The sequence below is a fragment of the Python bivittatus genome, unplaced genomic scaffold, assembly GCF_059951505.1.
Source record: "Python bivittatus isolate LINGU-HERP-01145 unplaced genomic scaffold, Pbiv_v1 ctg000980_np1212, whole genome shotgun sequence".
Classification (NCBI taxonomy): Eukaryota; Metazoa; Chordata; class Lepidosauria; order Squamata; family Pythonidae; genus Python; species Python bivittatus.
The window spans coordinates 36,276,593-36,296,888 of NW_028277125.1; the positions used below are offsets into that span (position 1 = coordinate 36,276,593).

General features: G+C 37.2%; 1 protein-coding gene across 2 annotated transcripts in view; it reads right to left on the minus strand.

Annotated features, from left to right (window-relative positions):
* Positions 1-20,296, minus strand: part of HDLBP (high density lipoprotein binding protein) — an 85,311-nt gene that overhangs the window by 27,354 nt on the left and 37,661 nt on the right. For both annotated transcript variants that reach the window (XM_088132658.1, XM_088132659.1), the window contains exons 2-14: positions 18,310-18,374; positions 13,122-13,234; positions 9,924-10,075; positions 9,101-9,316; positions 7,107-7,313; positions 5,428-5,643; positions 4,651-4,857; positions 4,033-4,140; positions 3,113-3,217; positions 2,586-2,664; positions 2,021-2,160; positions 1,281-1,385; positions 699-812 (exon numbers count right to left, since the gene is read on the minus strand). In XM_088132658.1, coding sequence (XP_087988784.1) covers positions 699-812; positions 1,281-1,385; positions 2,021-2,160; positions 2,586-2,664; positions 3,113-3,217; positions 4,033-4,140; positions 4,651-4,857; positions 5,428-5,643; positions 7,107-7,313; positions 9,101-9,316; positions 9,924-10,075; positions 13,122-13,197 — 1,725 coding nt within the window. In that variant the 5' untranslated portion in view covers positions 13,198-13,234; positions 18,310-18,374. The remainder of the gene's footprint in view (positions 1-698; positions 813-1,280; positions 1,386-2,020; positions 2,161-2,585; positions 2,665-3,112; positions 3,218-4,032; positions 4,141-4,650; positions 4,858-5,427; positions 5,644-7,106; positions 7,314-9,100; positions 9,317-9,923; positions 10,076-13,121; positions 13,235-18,309; positions 18,375-20,296) is intronic.

Sequence of the window (20,296 nt, forward strand, 5' to 3'; positions counted from 1 at the left end):
TTCATCAGCTGTCTCCCTTCTGATGTAATGGTAGAGACTGATCAATACTGCTTTCTGTGGTCAAAGTTTAATTATGTGCTCAAAAATTAGGCTGAACCATTTCTTATATGTTTCTGTTTCTTTTTGTGTTTTTTTCTTTCCTCTTTCTTTCCTTTTTATTTCTGGGGAGGGAGGGAGGATTATAAAACCATAAATAATGTGAATGAAGTGGAGAAAAAGCTTATTTCTCCTTCTGTCACACTGGAACTCACTAAAATGCACTAATAGTAGAATTAGGACAGATAAAAGAAATCCCTTCTTCATATATTCACAATTAAAGCATATTCTAATTGCCATATAATATGTTGTGTAGCCAACTGGCCTAGATGATTTTAAAATGGAATTGGACATATTCATGGACATAGCTGTTGATAAAACTATCAACAGCTATTAGCCCTTAGAGCCATATGTAAACTCCAAATTTACATTAGGAATAGCAAATTGTAATCTTCTAAATGCCAGTTGTATATTATATTACATATTTCCTGCTTATCTGATTGGTCAGCCTAATAACTTGTTCCCAAACATATGAATAAATCTAAGATACTAATGTTACAAAGGATAGCAAAGTATCTCAATTACTCAAAAAACATTGATTTCTTAAGATTAGCCAAACTCTGATGCAGTTACAATGGGGGAAAAAAGTAAAGATATCCTACCAAATCTGCCACCATTTTCTGCATGTACTTTGTGCATTTTTCCACCTCATTCTTGGGTCCTCTAAGTTGGACAATATCACTCTTGTGCGATGGATCTGGAAAGTTGATAATAACCTGCAAGAAAGCCTTAATTTAAATATTTCAGGTGTACAGACAATTGAATTTACTTATTCATTTGTGAGATTTCAGAGACTATTTCTGTATTGTGGAATCCACATCTCACCCTGTTTTTCTATGGTTCTTCTAGCTCTATGCTGCTTATTGCCATAAATGACCCATCACTCACATTTACTGGGTTAAGATTGGATGTAAAGGAGGCAGAATGAAAAAACGTGCAAAAAATCTGCTTCAGCTTCAGTTCAGCCTGTGGGACCACTAATAGGCTCAATGTCAAGGATGCTGGTTTTTGCTATTATCAGAGCACTTTCTAGAACCGAGTGTTGTTGATAGCAATACAAATATATATTTACATACATATTTGTGCATGCATGTGTGCAGACACATTTTAAAAAAAAATTGTAATTTATGGGTGCAGTTTTTAACAAAATCAATATATAAAGACACATGTATATATTTTGGTACCTCTGGAAATTTATCCCGGGTATCCCGAATCCGTTCACCCTTCTGTCCAATGATAGTTCTATGAAATTTCTGGTCAATGATCAAGTCCTTTGTGCGTTCATTTTCCTGGGGTGGGGGGGGGAAACAGAAAGAAAAATATTCTGTATTCTGAAAATATATATCATCCACTATTTAGTTCCAAACTACAGTTCATTTGATCTGCCGATTAATCAAAACACAGTAAATCTTTGGTTTAAGAGAGCTTCATCTTGCAAACTTTAGCACAGTGGATAAATATTTCATTTGGACTTGTCCTTTCAATCAAGGATTTATCTGTTTAATCACAGTGTTAATGTAAAGGACACCATGATTTAATGGACATCCCATCCCCATGATCAGTTAAACTGAGGCTTTACTATACCTTTATTTAGACAATTTACACTTTCATAATGTCTTTTTGTTATCCAGGTACAGAAAATATGGCTGTGTTCACACAAGCATTTTAGCCCATCAAATTTACTCATTTTCTGGGTACCAATAACAATAAACCCCAAAATAACCAAAACATTAACCCAAAAAAACAAATCAAGGTTAACACAGATCAGTTAGCATGTTCTGTGAATGCAGTTGCTAGGGGTTCATCCGATCTGGTTAAGCATGCTATATGAACATAATTTATATGTGCTAAAGACTGACAGAAATCCTCAATAATAGTTAACTTTCTCCTCCTCCTAGTCACAGCTTAGCCCTCCATGGCTCACCATACGTGATGCAAGATCCAACAGCTCTCTCTTGGCCTCTTGAACTCCCTGAGGGTCTCCTTCAATCCTGATGAGGTTACTTTTCTCATTGTCTGGAGGGATCCGCACAGATACTTTATACTGATCCTTAATTCTGTTGACTGCAAATTAAACAAAAGCTAGTAACACCACTTTCCATTGCATATATGCTACACCCAAGATTTCTGGGTTTCAGAACAAGGGACTTTTAACAGTTACTTTGGTTCTAAGGTAATACATATTCATAGAGAATAAGGTAGAAGAGTAGAATTTGGAGTTTAATGTTTAATAAACACAGAGGTTTTTAAAGATTGTTGGAAAAGAACTGTGTATGTAGAAAAAATAACTGAGAAGGGGGAAGAAAGATGTTTCTAAAATAGCTTTTCCCAAAATGCACTTATATAGAACCTACATTCTCTATATCAAATTATTATAATTACAAATAAATTGCTGCTTTATAAAGGACTCCCGTTGTCACAGTCACTAAATATATGATTAATTTTCTAGGACAGCTCATTTCTAGAGACCCAAATAACATTTAACTCACTATTGGCTCCATTCTTTCCAATAAGATGTCTGTGGAATTTGTGATCTATATTGATTTCTGCATAATCCATCCGATTAATCTGTAAAAGCATAGTTAAATCAAAGTTAGGGACAACACGCTTCTCTACTACAAAGAGAAACAAAAGAAACATGGCAGCAATATCAACCTATATAGTCCACATGTTCAACTAAGCTAATTAACTCAAGCATGAGTACATACTATACTTTTTGAGCAACTTTGCTATGGGCTTACTTGAAATATGTTCTCATATAACCCTTTGCTCTCCTTTTGGTCATCGCACTGAAAAGTTTAAGGGTCACCTTTTGTCTCCAGGACTGCAGTCCTAAGCACATATACCAACATTTGTAAATTCCACTGAACACAGTGATCTTACTTTGCTACAATATTCAGAATTGTGTATTTATTCCTAAGAGGAGTAATTGTTTCCAAGCTGTACTGACAGCTTTTAGTATTCTCCATTTGATAAAGTAGCTTGACAAAATCAGATGTTATGGCTCCTCACTTACCAGATCTTTGACCATGCTCTCAATCTGATCTTGAGCCACATTCACATCTTCTGTGGGTCCTTCCAGAGTGATTTTATCTTCCCCTTCAGTGAATTCTATATGAACCTTTTAATAATAGACACAGTTCAGCACCAGAATGAAAGAAGGATCAGTTAGTAGCAGACAAATTGATCTGTGCTTTTTTCTTCTCCTACCCTGCCACCAAACACCTAAAGGCATTTGTTGTCATTTTTAAATATGGTAATTCAAGTAGCCTCTCAGACAAAATGGTATGTAACCACCAACTGCAAATGAAAGAAATTTAAGAAACTACCCAAATGTTAAAGCATTAAGGCCTCATTTAGGTACCCATGCTTTCAGAGAAGAAATGAGAGGCCACCTGGAACAGAACTTTCTTGGTAGTGGCACCCTCTCTACGGAATTCCTCCCTAATGGCAATGTAACTATTGGCTAAAAATTCACAGTTTTCACTGAGAATTAGCTTGTTTTAACTGCCATTTTATTAACTGCAATTTGGTTTTGGTGAAGTACTTTAATTTTTAAAATGCCTAAGTGTTTTTGAAAACCTACCCTTATTGAAAATGAAAGGTGTAGCAAAAGGAACCTATTTTCTCATTTTCAGTCTTGCTGTCAACTTTCTCTCTCCCTCTTATACTCACCCCTATTTCACAAGAGTAAAATTATGGAATTTCAAGCATCAGACAATTTAAAGGTGGTGTAAAAAAACATTTTCCAAAGCTTTCCAGTTCAATTCATTTTTCTCTATTCTCCTGGGGATGGACATTTTGTTAAGTATTTTCTCAATAATAAATCTGGTATCAGCTATATGGAACATATGTATATATACATCTTGAGCTACTCCTTCCAGCAATTCCGCAAATCCAATGTTAATGTAGAAATCCACTTTTATGAACTCTTACCTTTGGCATTTGTTGTGTGATTTTGGCCAAGTTTTGCCCCTTCTTGCCAATGATGAAACGATGAAGCCAAGAGGGGGCTGAGACCGAGGAGACTGTGAAACTATTGGCCTAGAAAAGACATTGTGTGTGAAGTTTTAACATTCCATGAGCAGTACATATTTCTTACACTGTACTGATACCAACAACTCCAATTCCTATCCCACTGCAATATTCTTGACTGCAAGATTCTGAAACTCATTCCAGACTTGATACTGCAGCCGTCACAGGTCACAGTAACATTCTAAAACTATCACACAGTTGGGCAGTTTTGAGCTTCAGGGTTTATTGACCATGGTCTAGACAACAGATTTCCTGATGTTTCGCTGGCAACTGTGGCTAGCATCTTCAAAGGCCAGGTGATCTGCTACACAGGCCACAGGCAATTGATCACATAACTGATTTTGACTACCATTCTATATTTTGTACAGGTCTTGGGGAAATTTGTGTTATTGCTGAACACATTATTTGCATTCTGAACACTTATAAGTTAGCAATTTATTTCTTATAAAAGCCTAGCTAGTCATATGTTAAATCAGTTATCCATAAAAGAAAGGCCTTGCTGAGTGGCATCCTCAATACCTTGGCATAGACTTCAGTCAATGCCTGTCCAAGCTTTTCAGGTTCGCCACGCAGTATCACAGTCTCTGAGCTGCTGTCAGTGGGGGGGATCTCAACCGAGACTCCAGTTTTCTCCAAGATCTCCTGCAGGGAGTTGCCTTTGGGGCCGATGACATACTTGTGCTGGGACTTCTTCACCTCCACAGCAATGGTGGTAGTCTTCTTTTTCTGTGGGGAAATATCAGCCAGGAAATGACAAGTTACTAGAAAAGGTGATAAAGTGAGGGAATTACAGATCAAAAAGAAGAGAATTTTGCCCAAACAAGATCAGAATAGGGTGATACCCTACAAGCCTTTGATTTATGTATGTCCTACAAATGAGAAGCTACAGTCTACCACAGGAGGACAAGATTTTTTTGGTATTGGATCTGCACTTTATCTGCAGGGTTGTGGCCAATCATGTCTGAATACGTACACCAAAAAGTTTGGACTCTCTTTTTGCATGTACTTAGCAGCCTACTTTTGGTGGTTGCATCAGCCATTTTGAATGGAAGTCAGATCCCAAGCTACAGCCCATCACATCCTCCTCAGTCACTCATTTCTCCCACCCTGATGCAACAGCTATTCTCCCTTGCACCACCATCTTGATCTTTGCACTGCTGTCTCTTGCTCATCAGTGTCCCAAACATCTGGGGAAAGAAATAGTCTCATGTTGTCATTTCTCACTTGTAGCCCCACTGTTTGAAGTTAATTAAAATGAAACATATGGCCTTGTACAGACACCATGAAAGACCATACCTTCTCCTCATAGATCTTCTTAACACGTGCCACTGCTTGGGCCAGCTGCTCCTTCTCTCCAGTGAAGACTATCTCAGTTCTGTTGATGCTGGGTGGTGGGATATTTATGCGTGTCCCAGTCTCCTGCATGATCTCACTCACCAGCTTGTTGAAAGGACCAGCAATAAAAGGATGGTATACTTTCTCCACCTCAAGCCTCTCTACTGCACGCTTATCCTGGAAAATAAAATCACATTTTTATACATTCATACAAACTCACACACACTATAGTATTGCTAGAAAAGAATATGGGGCTTTTGCATATGCCTCCTACCTGCAGATCCTCATTCTGAAACTTTATTTCCCTTTATCACATGATATCTGTACTGGGAATGACTGGGGGAGGGGGAGATTGGATGAGGAACCTTGTTAAATTTGTCAGAAGTGCTGGGGAGAAATGACCTTCAAGGCAGAAGGAATTAAGAACAAAGAGTCCAGGAGTAGAAGTAGAATAAAACTGAGGTGAAAAATGATGCAATAAAAAGTCAGCTGATTTCATATAATTTAGCAAGTGTTCAAGTTTAACAATCCATGTGAACCAAATACTTTGTGGTTATGTAGGAAATTTAGATTGGATTACAATATTTCATTAACAACATTGCTTGCCACATTGTGATATCTGCAGAAATTGAAATTACCAATGTGATCATCATGATGAAAATGCTGTAAATGCATGCATAAAAATTAACTATCTTTCATTAGAAAAATCTAAGGAGTCAAAGGGGAACTGTACCTACTACAGGAAACTGCAGCAGTCATCAATATATGAAGAAGCCTAGAGGGCAAATGGCCAGATTATCAGAGTGACTTTTTATATTGTTTTCCCTTACAAAAGAAATATTAGATAACAGCTTATTATATACTTTGATTCTATGCAGCTTTGTATGTAAATCATCTAGATACTTTAATCCTCAACAGGCTTATCAGAAATAATTCTGATGGAATTTAACAGAACTTGATTTTAGTTAGTCAAGAGAATTATAAATTGACATGAACATTAAAATAGGAATTCTATTGTAACACACAGTATCTTCATAAAACAATGAAATTTGGGAAGTACTTTTCAAGCAATTCATTGCTGTACATAGATTTGGATGAGGTCCCTTTTTTTTTTTTTTTTTTAATCTGTGCTCAGTCGTTACCGACTCTGCAGTGACTGCTTGGATGAGTCCTTTTGCAGTTTTCAAGGCAATTGTTTCAGAAGTGGTTTGCCAGAGCCTCCTTCCTAGGGCAGAGCCCAGCTGGCGAGCACAGGAGGCGGAGTTTCCGTTGCTTCGCGCCCTTTTTGGGCGCACACGGTTTTTCGCGCTTACCGGCAACTGCTCTCGACTCCTTTTCGCAAGGCGCCTCCAGCATTTTTCCTCCCACCGGAGTGAGAGTACTCATTTATCTACTAACGTGAGTTTTCGAACTGTTGGGTTTACAGGAACTGGGGAGGAAACAGGAGCTCACCCTGCTAACGCGAAGGCTGGACTTGAACCGCTGAAGCGTCGACCATTTCTGGCCGGCAACTTTCAGCGTCATTAAGCCGCTGCGCCACCGCGTCCCCGGATGAGGTCCATCTCCCTTCAAAAAAGAATTATTTGATCTAGTGTTTCCAGAACCACTTCAGCATTTCCAGAACCAAAAATGCAGTTTACCTGCTCAGCAGAAATCAAAAGGATCTCATGTCGAGCTTTCTCAATTCCTTCCTTGGTGCCAGTGATCTTGATCTGGTTGCTGGGGTCATCCGGGCGGGGGATCTGGATTTTTGTGGCAGTTTTGAGCTCAAGGTCCTGTAACTTCTCTCCATTTTTTCCGATGACAAAGCGATGATGCTCTTTGGGAATAGCAACTGTTGCTGAAGCCTATAGAAAAAAGCATGTACTAAAGTAAAACCACACTTTAATTCAACAACACAAATGCATTTTCATCAACCAATTCAGTATAGAATTTTGCTTTAAAATGTGATAAGAGAGGAGGGAATCTCTCCTATGATATTATAGAGTAGCAATGGAAAAGAGTATTTGTCAAATTTTACTGCTACAAACAAGTATTAGGGATATAGGGTTTGCCCATATCACTCATTTTAAAGAGCATTTTAAAAAGAGTATTCTGACCAAGAATCTAAAAGCAAGGCAAAGGCTGGGTTTCAGGTCACAAAAACAGAAATACTTATTTGAATCCATAATTCTAAGCTCAATTTTCTAGTATGATCTCTTCTCCAATTTGAACATTTGCAATTAACCCCCTGGTTTTGATTTTGAGATGTGGGTAAAACACTGAAAATTAACTCAGCTGTTTGAACAAACACTATTATGCTTTAAAAACATGTCTACGTGACAGCATTCTCATTTTCAAAATCAGTGTTGAAGCAAGGAATAAAAATGTGACAAAAGAATCATATGCAAGTTTGAGACATCTTATGTTTACTTGTAAATTACTTTAAGAATCCTCATTTAAAATAAATTTAATGCGCATCTAAGGTAACTGATCAAACCATGACGCCCTTGCCTCTAGATTATATTACTTTATAAGAACACAAGTCCATCCATACCAGCTTTCTGTTTCCAATAGTAATACTACAAGATTTAGTATCTCTGCATATAGAATGTTCATTTAACCAACAAACCTACTTTCATAAATTGGCCTAATCCTTTCTTAAAAACGAGATAGCCATTAGACTGCATTTTGTAAGAGGAAATACTGCAAGTTATTTATGTATTCTATGTACTACCTAATGCATTCTTTCATCTATTCTGAATTTATCTCTCACTAAGAGACCCTTAGGATTCTGACCGAAGAGGAACAGAAGGAATTTCCTTTTCCATACCATTCTTGGATTTTATCAACTTCTATCATAGCTACTTCCTTGCTTACCCTTTCCTAAACAACAACAAAAAAGCCTGAATACTTGTAACTACCATTATGAATTATTAAATAATTTAGTAATGCACAACAAATTTAAATGTTTCAAGTATATTCTGCCTCCACTTTGGCAATATTTTAGGGCAAAATCTCCAACAAGCAGACTGTGTGCAGTATGGAACATGTCTTCTGAAATGGCACCTGTAACAGAAGCAATATCTTTCCCAAGGCAATGCAGAGAATCTGATCCTGCCATTCAATTTCCAAGAGAAAAAGAATATTGTATATAGTTCTGCTATATAGTTGAAATCTTTTCTTCTTAAATTAGACAGAAGCAATACGTTTTGCCAACTTTGCCAACAAAGACAGAATCTACTCTTTTTTCTATCATAACACTAATTTTCAGGAGGAGAAAAGTTTGCATTCCCCAAAGAATCCGCTTTTACTATGATAACATAAACTATACTGAACATCCTGAAAGAGCCAGCAATACAGGTACATTCCATGACTATCACTAAATTCATGCTCTTCGAAAGTCATTACTTGCCTTAGAGTGGCTCCTGGCAAGGTATATGGGAAGGCATGAAATAGAGCCATGGACTGGAAGAAGCACTTGAACTTTATTTTATGGAAATCCTGGCATTCTTTCAGCCTACTTTTTGGGTTCTTAAGATGCAGTACATATATGAGTTAGTTCACAAAATGAACTAGCTTTGGCTCTATGGGCACCACGCCTTGAAATCTCCATTGCAGAATAATGTCATATAAGGAGAAACAAATCACTCACCTGGGTCTGAAGCCGAGCTACAATCTCCTTCCGAGCTTTCATCACTGCTTCAAGCTTGCCAGAGACCATTATTGATAGTCCCTGATCTTTTGCAAGAGATAGCTCCAGGTGAGCCCCTGTCTTCTGCATGATGTCTAAGCAGATTTTGGCTTGCTCCCCTTCCCCAAATTGGTTCATATCCTTGTACTTCCTCTCCTCTAGGGGCACATGGAATACCTGCTCGTGTGAAACAAATGTTTGTTCAGTTTGAAACTTCAAAAAAGATATCCTCCCTCTCTCAGTTCTGCGGTCAGTTCTACAACAAATAATTTTGCTGCAATCTTAAATTATTTAAATCTTAAATCTTATTTGGGAGCAAATTCTGGTGAATTCACTTAAATTTACAGGACTGAATTTCTGGGAACAAAATGTTGCATAAATACAGAAACGTACTATTCCATCCCCCAAAGAAAATACATTTAACTTTTCAGTTTAGGTTATTTTATAAGGCTAGCTGTTCTACATATTTTAATACATTAGCCTAGGAGTAATGCTGTAGCACCTCAGTTCAAAGACACAGTGTCATTCACTAAATGGGACCAATACACAGAAGATGCCTCACTCTACAACTACACAATTCTCCAAAACTGCATGACAGCTATAAGCTGGCCTGTCCCAAGGAAAGGCCTCAGGCTTACTCAATCAGCTCGTCTGCTTACATTTTCCCTCCCACAATACTATGCCAATGAGAGAGGTGACTGAAAGAATCCTGAAGGATTTTCTTTCTAAATGCCTGAACAGGGTTTCACACTGAAGAAGAGGAGAAAACACTCTTTGTATTGACCTGAGTGATAACAGAAGCCTTGATTGGTCGGATTTTACTCCAGGCACCAGCAGGTTCCTGGGCTGGCTCCAAACATGCTTTCTCAGGGAGAGGGGGGAAGGCATCTTTGTATGTTGGAGGATCATTCTCTTCTTCAGCATTTAAAGCTGTAACTACAGTGGAGAAAGCAAGGAAACAAAGAATGATTTTACAGACAATAGTCAGCAGATTATACTAACTCTCCCCCACCTTCTGACTGTTAACATACTCTTAATTTGTTGGTTAAAAATACAGACCTCAATACATTATTGAGAAGCACCAAACTGAAATAAAGCTGTTTTCTACTTACTAATCCATCAATGATAATTTGCCTATCAGGAGATAAGGAAAACTACATGTTTTACAGATAAACAGAGTTCATCAAGAGAAACCTATACATACAGTCAGGTCCAGAAATATTGGGACATCGACACAATTCTAACGTCTTTGGCTCTATACACCACCACAATGGATTTGGAATGAAACAAACACAATGTGCTTTAACTGCACACTGTCAGCTTTAATTTGATGTACATCCAACTCAGGTGAACGGTGTAGGAATTACAACAGTTTGCATATGGGCCTCCCACTTGTTAAGAGACCAAAAGTAATGGGACAGAATAATAATCATAAATCAAACTTTCCCTTTTTAATACTTGGTTGCAAATCCATTGCAGTCAATCACAGCCTGAAGCCTGGAATGCATAGACATCACCAGACCCTGGGTTTCATCCCTGGTGATGCTCTGCCAGGCCTCTACTGCAACTGTCTTCAGTCCCTGCTTGTTCTTGGGGCATTTTCCCTTCAGTTTTGTCTTCAGCAAGTGAAATGCATGCTCAATGGGATTCAGGTCAGGTGATTGACTTGGCCATTGCATAACACTCCACTTCTGTCCCTTCAAAAACTCTTTGGTTGCTTTTGCAGTATGCTTTGGGTCATTGTCCATCTGTACTGTGAAGCGCCGTCCAATGAGTTCTGCAGCATTTGGCTGAATGTGAGCAGATAATATTGCCCGAAACACTGTAGAATTCATCCTGCTGCTTTTGTCAGCAGTCACATCATCAATAAATACAAGAGAACCAGTTCCATTGGCAGCCATACATGCCCACGCCATGACACTACCACCACCATGCTTCACTGATGAGGTGGTATGCTTAGGATCATGAGCAGTTCCTTTCTTTCTCCATACTCTTCTCTTCCCATCACTCTGGTACAAGTTGATCTTGGTCTCATCTGTCCATAGGATGTTGTTCCAGAACTGTGAAGGCTTTTTTAGATGTCGTTTGGCAAACTCTAATCTGGCCTTCCTGTTTTTGAGGCTCACCAATGATTTACATCTTGTGGTGAACCCTCTGTATTCACTCTGGTGAAGTCTTCTTTTGATTGTTGACTTTGACACACATACACCTACCTCCTGGAGAGTGTTCTTGATCTGGCCAACTGTTGTGAAGGGTGTTTTCTTCACCAGGGAAAGGATTCTTCGGTCATCCACCACAGTTGTTTTCCATTGTCTCCCGGGTCTTTTGGGGTTGCTGAGCTCACCGGTGCATTCCTTCTTTTTGAGAATGTTCCAAACAGTTGTTTTGGCCATGCCTAATGTTCTTGCTACCTCTCTGATGGGTTTGTTTTGTTTCTTCAGCCTAATGATGGCTTGCTTCACTGATAGTGACAGCGCTTTGGATCTCATCTTGAGAGTTGACAGCAACAGATTCCAAATGCAAATAGCACACTTGAAATGAACTCTGGGCCTTTTATCTGCACATTGTAATTGGGGTACTGAGGGAATATCACACACCTGGCCATGGAACAGCTGAGAAGCCAATTGTCCCATTACTTTTGGTCCCTTAACAAGTGGGGGGCACATATGCAAACTGTTGTAATTCCTACACCGTTCACCTGAGTTGGATGTACATACCCTCAAATTAAAGCTGACAGTGTGCAGTTAAGGCACATTGTGTTTCTTTCATTCCAAATCCATTGTGGTGGTGTATAGAGCCAAAGATGTTAGAATTGTGTCGATGTCCCAATATTTCTGGACCTGACTGTATGACTTACAACCTTTGACACTGCATATAACTCTTATTGTGAGCTGACAGTACCTTGACATGCAGGTTTGTTATAAAGAATGACTAAATCTATTTCCTATAATATCAAAACTGCCATACAATACATGAGAATTAATTCCAAACTACTAACACTGGGCTGTTCTATAACAGACCTCAGATTGTTACTGAACTTGCAAAAGGACCAGCAGCTAAAATTAGATTAACATTTTCTCTTACATGATTTGTTGATATTTTGCAATAGTAATAGGATATTCTTCATTACTTCCACTTGTGTATTCATCTGTTTTACACCGGCCATAGGTTCATCTGATATTTATTTAGAAGTGTGCATGAACTGAGATTCCATGGATCAATTGTTTAAATTAATCACCATTCTTAAATTCAATGTTATTTTATTTACATATTCTTATAATTTATGCTATACTGTTGTAATGTTACAGCTTTTAACACCTTTTTATTCTCTGGATAAGAATTGATGTTATTGTACTAAAGAACAATTAAATACAATAATAAGAAATCAGGCAAGTTTTGGCCTATGTTATGCCTTCCTGAACTCAGTACTATGAAGACTAGATACAGGTATCTCTGAATGGCAACATGATAATGCCCTAAGATAATTTTGGCAAATGACTTCCTCAGAATGAGGGTCTCTATCCATTAATCTTGCCTCAAGTATATAGTCTACAGAAGCCTTCCTCAGCTTGGTCTCTCCAGCTTACATTGGTCATACTAGCAGGATAGCAGATGGTGGGAGCTGTAGTCTAGCATCTGGAGACTATTAAATTGGGAAAGAATGGTCTATTATATATAAAACATGTTATATAGAGAGAAAATGAATGAAGAGTATAATGCACAGAGATGTCTCTAAAAATAGCTAAGCAAAATTGAAAAAATGGGTATCTATAGCTTATATAACCTATGCTCCAAGAGCTTCTTAATGCCTATATATTTTTATTAATCTAATTACTGATTTTATTGTCCCTCCAAGAATCAAAGAACAAGAAGTCTTAGCCATCCTCCTGCAAGAAACAAAGCAATTAAACAGCAGCAAGATACTATTTCTGTGCAGCTCTTACCACATGGGATTTTGCAATAATTTGTTTTGCTGTTTTACCTTTTACTTGCTGCTGAGCAAGGCCACTGCGATGTTCAGCAAAACTTTCCTGGGTCAAAACTGCCACGGAGCTCATGGTTGATTTCCCACCCACACACAATCCGGGTATGCCACTGATGGTAGGAAAGAAGAGAAACTGTCACGATAACTCCCAGTATGGTACCATTAAAAAAGGAAAGAAACAAAAAATTGGAAAATATATTATAACAGAGGAACAATTTTAGCTGCTTCTTCGAAAGATGTACAATTGACCTTGGCTGAGCAGACAAGGGAGATCTCTTCCAAGCCACAACACTCTCAGGGTACAATTTGTCTATACTGTAGTACCTTTCTTAGATTATTTAATAAAACACTGATACAATGAAATCATTGTTTCTTTTCTATTGGTCTTCAAAGAGATGACATGCTTTTGCAACAACATCAAAGCATTTATTCTTCTTTTAGTAATGGACATGAGGTGCTATCATTATGTCTTCCTAATGGGTTAAAGATCCAAGACACAGAGCTGCAATAACATTTGCAATTGTTTTTATATTTAAGAATATTGGATTTTTTAGCTTTACAACTATGAAATAAAAAATGACACCTGGAAAATGTGCACCTCAGAAATGTGAGGTTTGAAACTAAATAGCGAACGAGGCTCCACACACAGGTTCTCTCATCATCCTTTACACAGAAAGCAACATCCTAGATTACACAGAGAGGTTCCTCTCATTTAAGTGAACATTAATGTAGCTCCCCTTCTGACTTTCCAACTAAATGGGCAGTGGTCTGGGAAAGTAAGGGGCAGTTTCTATGGCTTAAATCAGTATCTCTTTCAAATATCTACCATAATTAGTACTTTCCTACCTTGGGTACCTTCCAGATATGTGTACTTCAACTTCCAGAATTCTCAATGATAAAATTGGCCAGGGAACTCTGGGAATAGAAGTCCACACATCTAGAGTGTGATCAAGGTAGGAAAGACCATAGAAACGTATTATGGATCCAACCATACTATACAGTATCTTACACAAACAGCCTTTGTATGCTGGAGTGTCTAATCTTTCTGGTTTATTTTGAGAGAATGTAATAGTATTATTGCTGGACAGGGGTGAGTCCTGCTCATTCAAACAGCCAGGCCCAAGACAATAAAGTTAGGTGGAGCATGAATTCCAGAAATAGGGCATAAGAATGGACTTTGGCCTCAAATGTCCCTTCTGAAATACAAAATCTGTGTATACAGATATGTATGTGCATAAGTACCAGTTCACATGCAAGGCTGGAAGGAGAGAAGACGCCTACATGAACCACAGACTCATTTATACAACTATTTTATATAAGAGAAATCTGCGCAGGAAACATTAAACCTTAATAGCTAACAACATTCCTCGCCTTCTAGATTGGGGCATTTTCTTATCAAGGACATTATAAAGCCTCTCCCATGATCTTTCCAATTCATGAACAGCACTGCTGTATATGAAACAATATTTTGAATTAATTGACATTTCATCACTGAAACAATGTATTATAGAAAATGGCTTTGCTAACTCATCAGCCAGACTAATAAATCTGGAATAGCCAGTTCTAGATACATCAGAATATGGTTGTCCAATTTCTAATAAACAGTAATGCAACCAACATTCACTTCCTGTTTATGGTAACAGGAATTAAAGAGTACCTCAAGGCACTCAGGTAATAGGCTATACATATAAATTCTCCCCAGCACTACTCTGAATCCAATTAGATAAAGTTAGCATTCATAAATCACACGTAGTGGGGATAATTATGTGCTGTGCGAAAGGTACTTTTAAAAAACTTTGTTGCCTATTAATTATAAGAATTAGGCAACACCCAAATATGAGAAAGGATGCATAATACCTTCCCACTTTCACTGAACAATACACAGTATGCATCTTTTCAGTTCCCTTTAATTATCTTCTTTATGAGCTAGTCCAGATATGTGCAATTTTTCTTTTAACATATTATTACATTTGCTGTGCTTAAAAAAAAACAGCCTAGAAATTGTTTTTGAAATATACAATATATGTTCCATAAGCTAATAGTTTTGCTTTCCTTCTTAATCAATATATTAGGAATAGAATACTTGAGTTTGATTTGTCTGAAGAAAAAGGCTAGCTAATATCTTTTTAAAATTAATTTTATTAAAGTTTATAAATACAAAAATAAGATTACTACAAACTAAGAAAAAAATAAGTAAAGAAAAGAAAAAGAAAAGTGCACAGAGAAAAGAGAAAAGAAAAAAAGAAAAAATATATACAAAATTACTCCCCCCTCCCTCCAGACAAGTATAAACGACTTCAGTAACTTAACACCTTCTCTAGTACTGTATTTCAAAAAAAAAAAAAATCTTCCCCTATCTCATCTCCTATCAATAAACAAATTGTAAAAACTCATCATTCAGTCCTAATTAGCAAAAGTTAAGAGCTACCAGAAATAATATATATATTTTAACCTTAATCAAATCCATTTTGTATTCCAACTTAACACTTCCTTGAAGAAATAAAACAAAAGAAATTTCTCCCCATTTATAAACAGATATTTAAATCCTCGTCATTCAGTTCTGGTCAAAATAAAAAAAAAATCCATTAATAGTTACCAGAAACCACAACATATATATTTTAACCCTGGTCAAATAAGTCCACATTGCATTCCTTCTATTTACTTTTTAAAAGCTTAATCTTTAATCCCACCAAATAACAACCCACAAATTGATTTCTTATCATTTTCTCTTTGTCCTCTCAGGAACAACTTCAGTGGTTTAACACATCCCTGTTGTAAATCCAAAATTAAGAAGGCTATCCAAGTCACTCTTCTGATTTATTTGTATGTCCCCTTTAATTATTAAGACATCGGCCAGTTTCATTTGTAAGTCCATTGTGGCATCTTTTTCCCTATCACTCTTATAGTCTGTCATTTTTAAATCCATTTTCAAATCCACAACCTCTTTTTCCATATCACTCTTGTAGTCTGGCATTTTTTAAAAATCCATTTTAAAATCCACATTCAAGTCAGCTTCAGTCTCTATTTTGTCCGGTAAAATCTGTTCCTCTTCTGTAACCTCTGTTAAATCCATTTTTATAGTGGCAGACAATCTTGAAAGTAATTTCTGAGTACATTGTTCCCAAACAGCCTTAATTTCTTCCATAGTCAGATAATATTGCTCCATTGTATTAACAGGTCTCTTCTCCTTTAATTGTAATCCTTAGTTCTCTCTGGTTCCCTCTAGTCAACCTTAAAGTCCCCTCATATATCATATCATATCATATCATATCATATCATATCATATCATATCATATTTATTTTCCAATCAGCAAACCTTTCCCATGGGAGGATTCCTTACAATTAATTTCAAAATCTTCATATATACTTTTGTAAGATTTTAAACAACCCTCAGAAAATATTCTTTTAAGCCCATCTGGCCCCTTAACTTTCCAAAATCAACATTCTAGTCCCCCTTTTGCTGTTTTCCAAAAACAATTTTTTTTCTTTTTAATCGTTAAACTGACATAAAACTTCTTTCATCCAGGCTAGAAGGAAATTCTCCTAGTGTGATGAAACTTGCCTTTCAGAAGGTTCTTAACTTCCAAATAATCAATAATAAGCAATTCCTAAGTTGGTTTAGAAAGGAAGTGGGTGAACCCAGTGTCCGTTTTAGAGGTGCTGAACCGCGGCTTAGGCAGGATGTTTTTCCCCTTGGCTCCCAGAGCTCTCAAATCTGCTGAAGATTGCTATTTTATGATCTCTTCGTGAGGAGAGATCTGTATGGAGCAAACTTGTGGGTGATCCTACCCCTCTCCTTGATCCAGAGAGGAGTTCCGAGAAGCCAATCCATTCACTGGCTCCTCTTTCCACTGCAGTTGTCAGCTCCACTCCTGCAGAGCCATCTTCAGTCCACCATTGCTTCCCCAGACATCCAAGCTAGCTAATGTCTATTTGCAAAGTTGTGTAGGCTGTAGATGGCTATGGAATGTAATCCCAGTCTTTTCTGGTACTTACCAAAAATTAATCAAGATAGATAGATATAGTTTTATTAAAAACTACAATAAAAAGATAAAAACTAATAAAATAAAAAAGAAAAGAATAAAAAGAAAAGGGAGAAAGTGCAGAAGAGAAAAAATAGAAAAGAAAGAAAAAAATAATATTGTAAAGGAAAAGAAAATATATAGGGAAATGACTTCCCCCTTCATCACAAGTATAAACAAGTTTAGCAACTTATCACCTTCTCTTAAAATACAACAAATGATCTCTTCTTCCCAAATCCCATCCCTATTTATAAACAAATACTTAAAGCCTCATTGTTCAGTCCTGATCAGCAAAAGTCCATTAAGGGTTCCAGAAATAACAACACATCTATTTTAACCTTGATCAAATAAGCCCACTTTATATTCCTCCCTTTACTTTTATCAACCTTGATCTTTAGTCCCTTCAAATAATGTCCTAGAACTTGATTTCTTTTTATCACTTCTCACAAAATTCTTCAAAGCTTTAACAAGTCTCTTTTGTAAATCCAGTATAGGAAAGTTATCCAGGTTACTCTTTTGGTTTGTTATTTGTATATCCCTTTTAATTATTAAGACATCAGTTTCATTTGTATGTCCAATGTAGCATCTTTTTCCACTTCCAGATCAGTCTTAGTCTTGTCCAGTAAGACTTGTTCATCTTCCATAACAACTTTTAAATACTACCTATAGAGGCAGACACTCATTAACTTCTGGGTTCATTGTTCAAAAATTTCCTTCAATATGTTCAATGGAACTAAAGATTACAATTAAAGGAGAAGAACATTTAAATTTGACTTGCTAATACTAATACAGAATGGAGCATTTTATATATATTGAAGAAGCTAGCTTTCGAACAATTTTAAAAAATCAAAATCCTTGTCCATATTGCACAAATGACTCAGGATGGGGTTTTTTTTTTCCTACAGTGTTTCACATTTGGCTAAGTTTTTCCAGTTCTGAAAAGGTGACATGTGATGCATAAATGCAAATTTTATTAGTCTGAACATAACAAAGATGCACTAAATATCCTACTTTAAAACCACTCTGTGATACTGGTAATTGGCAGATTACATATATCTTGTGGACTCCATGAACAATTGATGGGCACTACTAAGGCCAAGTGTTGAAAGGGATCTCAGGTCAAAGTCTGGCAGACATTTTACCATACAGATCTGTAAACTTACCAGCTAAATGGTCAGTAGCCAGAAAGTCCGTCCTGTGAACTGCCTGTTTTTCAGCCTGCCAGCTTCTGTATCAGAGAACAAAGGTACTCGGCTTTAGTAATATTATTACATATGCAATTATACAAACTAATTGGCCTGAAAGCAGTTAAGTAAAATTGAGACAGGACTAACACAAACTGTACATTATTTTTCAATATCTGTGATCTGTTTTTCAAACAAGAGTCATTCTGCCCCAGTTCAAGAAGACAAGGTGCCATATCTGTTCATTGACATTTCAACGCCCCACAGTTCAAAAGTCCAGGCAAAAGTTTAGCTTTTAGAGTTCATTTAAATGACCCCATACTGTGAAACATGGATGTGGGGCAGGGTGAGCAAGTGCAACAGAAGGATGTTTGTAAATAGTTTTGAATCAACCTTAAGAGAAGTATCAAATAGGATTCCTTAGGTTTCCATCCTCAGCCGAGTACTATTCAACAACTTTAAAAACGACCTAGAGGATGGAATGGTAGAGATGCTTGAAATTCACAGATGACGCTGGGGTAGAAATATTAGCTAATATCTTAAGAGGACAAAAAGTCACAATTCAAAATGACCTCAGCAGACTTGAGCATTGGGTCAAATCCAACAGAATGATGTTCAGCAATGACAAAAAAAAATTCTACATCTGATCTAATTAAAAAAATACCACAGAGAAAAAGAGAGAAAAAAGGAGATATTTTAAATTTGCAACTGATGGTGTTTGTTGCTAATAGAGATGTGCAGAATGTTTCCTGCATGCACCATTCCGTGCATGGAACAGCTGTAGTATGTGCCCAAACTGAAACACATGTATTTTATGTTTTGGCCCATGCATGGAATGTAATGGGATTGTTCTGATGGAGAGGGAAGGAGGGAAAAAATGAGGCAGCTGAGGAGAGAAGGGGAAGGGAAGGCACTGGGATATGTTGAGCTGGGATACTGGTGACAGCTATAGGAAGAAAAAAAAGGTGTTGGGAAGACTGGGAGCAAATAGGACAGTGAGACATTCCACCCTAAGACAGCGCCAGGAGGATGGGAAAGTGTTAGGAAGATGGAGGCAAATGGAGCAGCAATAAATGCTTCCTAGCATTTGCTGAAGGGAGAGAGGGTGACGTGAACAATTTTACCCTACTCACCTTTCTAGATTATGTTTCATTCCAAATAGAGAACAACCAAACCATTCCAGATTTCAGTTCTAATAAATTGAGGCTGACCTGAAGCAGTTTAGCAAATCCACCAGTTTGGACAAAAACACAATAGTTTGTTCTGGGTTCAAAACAAAACATGTATCCTTTGTGCACACGGTGCTTATCTAGTTGCTAATCAAAGTAAATGGTTTAATTAGGGCTCTCTAACCATAAAACTTTGAGAGATACTGTTGCACTGTGTTATGTGACAATCCCCTTTCCAAGTGCAGGATAAAGCAAAATATTTTGGGGGAATCTATGGGACTTAAGAGGGGGATAGCACTGAATGCTTGTTTGGAAAATACTGGATATTCAAGCTCTTTAGCCTCTGCTTATTCTAACTCAGTTGCCCAATCCTGTGACAGAAAATAATCATACTAACAAAGTCTTAAACTATTTTTCAGTCATCATAACTAATTAAAACCTTCATATCCTTTTGAATTTTTGCAGGCTTCCTAACCAGGCTTAACACTGTACAGTGTGTTGTCTACACAATTAATCTCTGATAGCAGGATACACACCTCTTTTTGAAAAACATTATTTAGAAAGGCCACTGTTTCAGAAATCCCTAAATCTAGTCATCTAGTTGAAAAGTTTGAACTTAAAAGATTCTGCTGCTCTAGTGCAATCCTGCATCTATTGGTGCATACTTGTCTAAGAAGTTTGCATTTCAGCCCCACATAAAAATACCCTATTCCACAAAAGTTATCCAATTTTGTGAAAGAAATACAAATCCACGCCTACTGATTTCCAGTGACTGTTAACGGAAGATAACGGTTTGG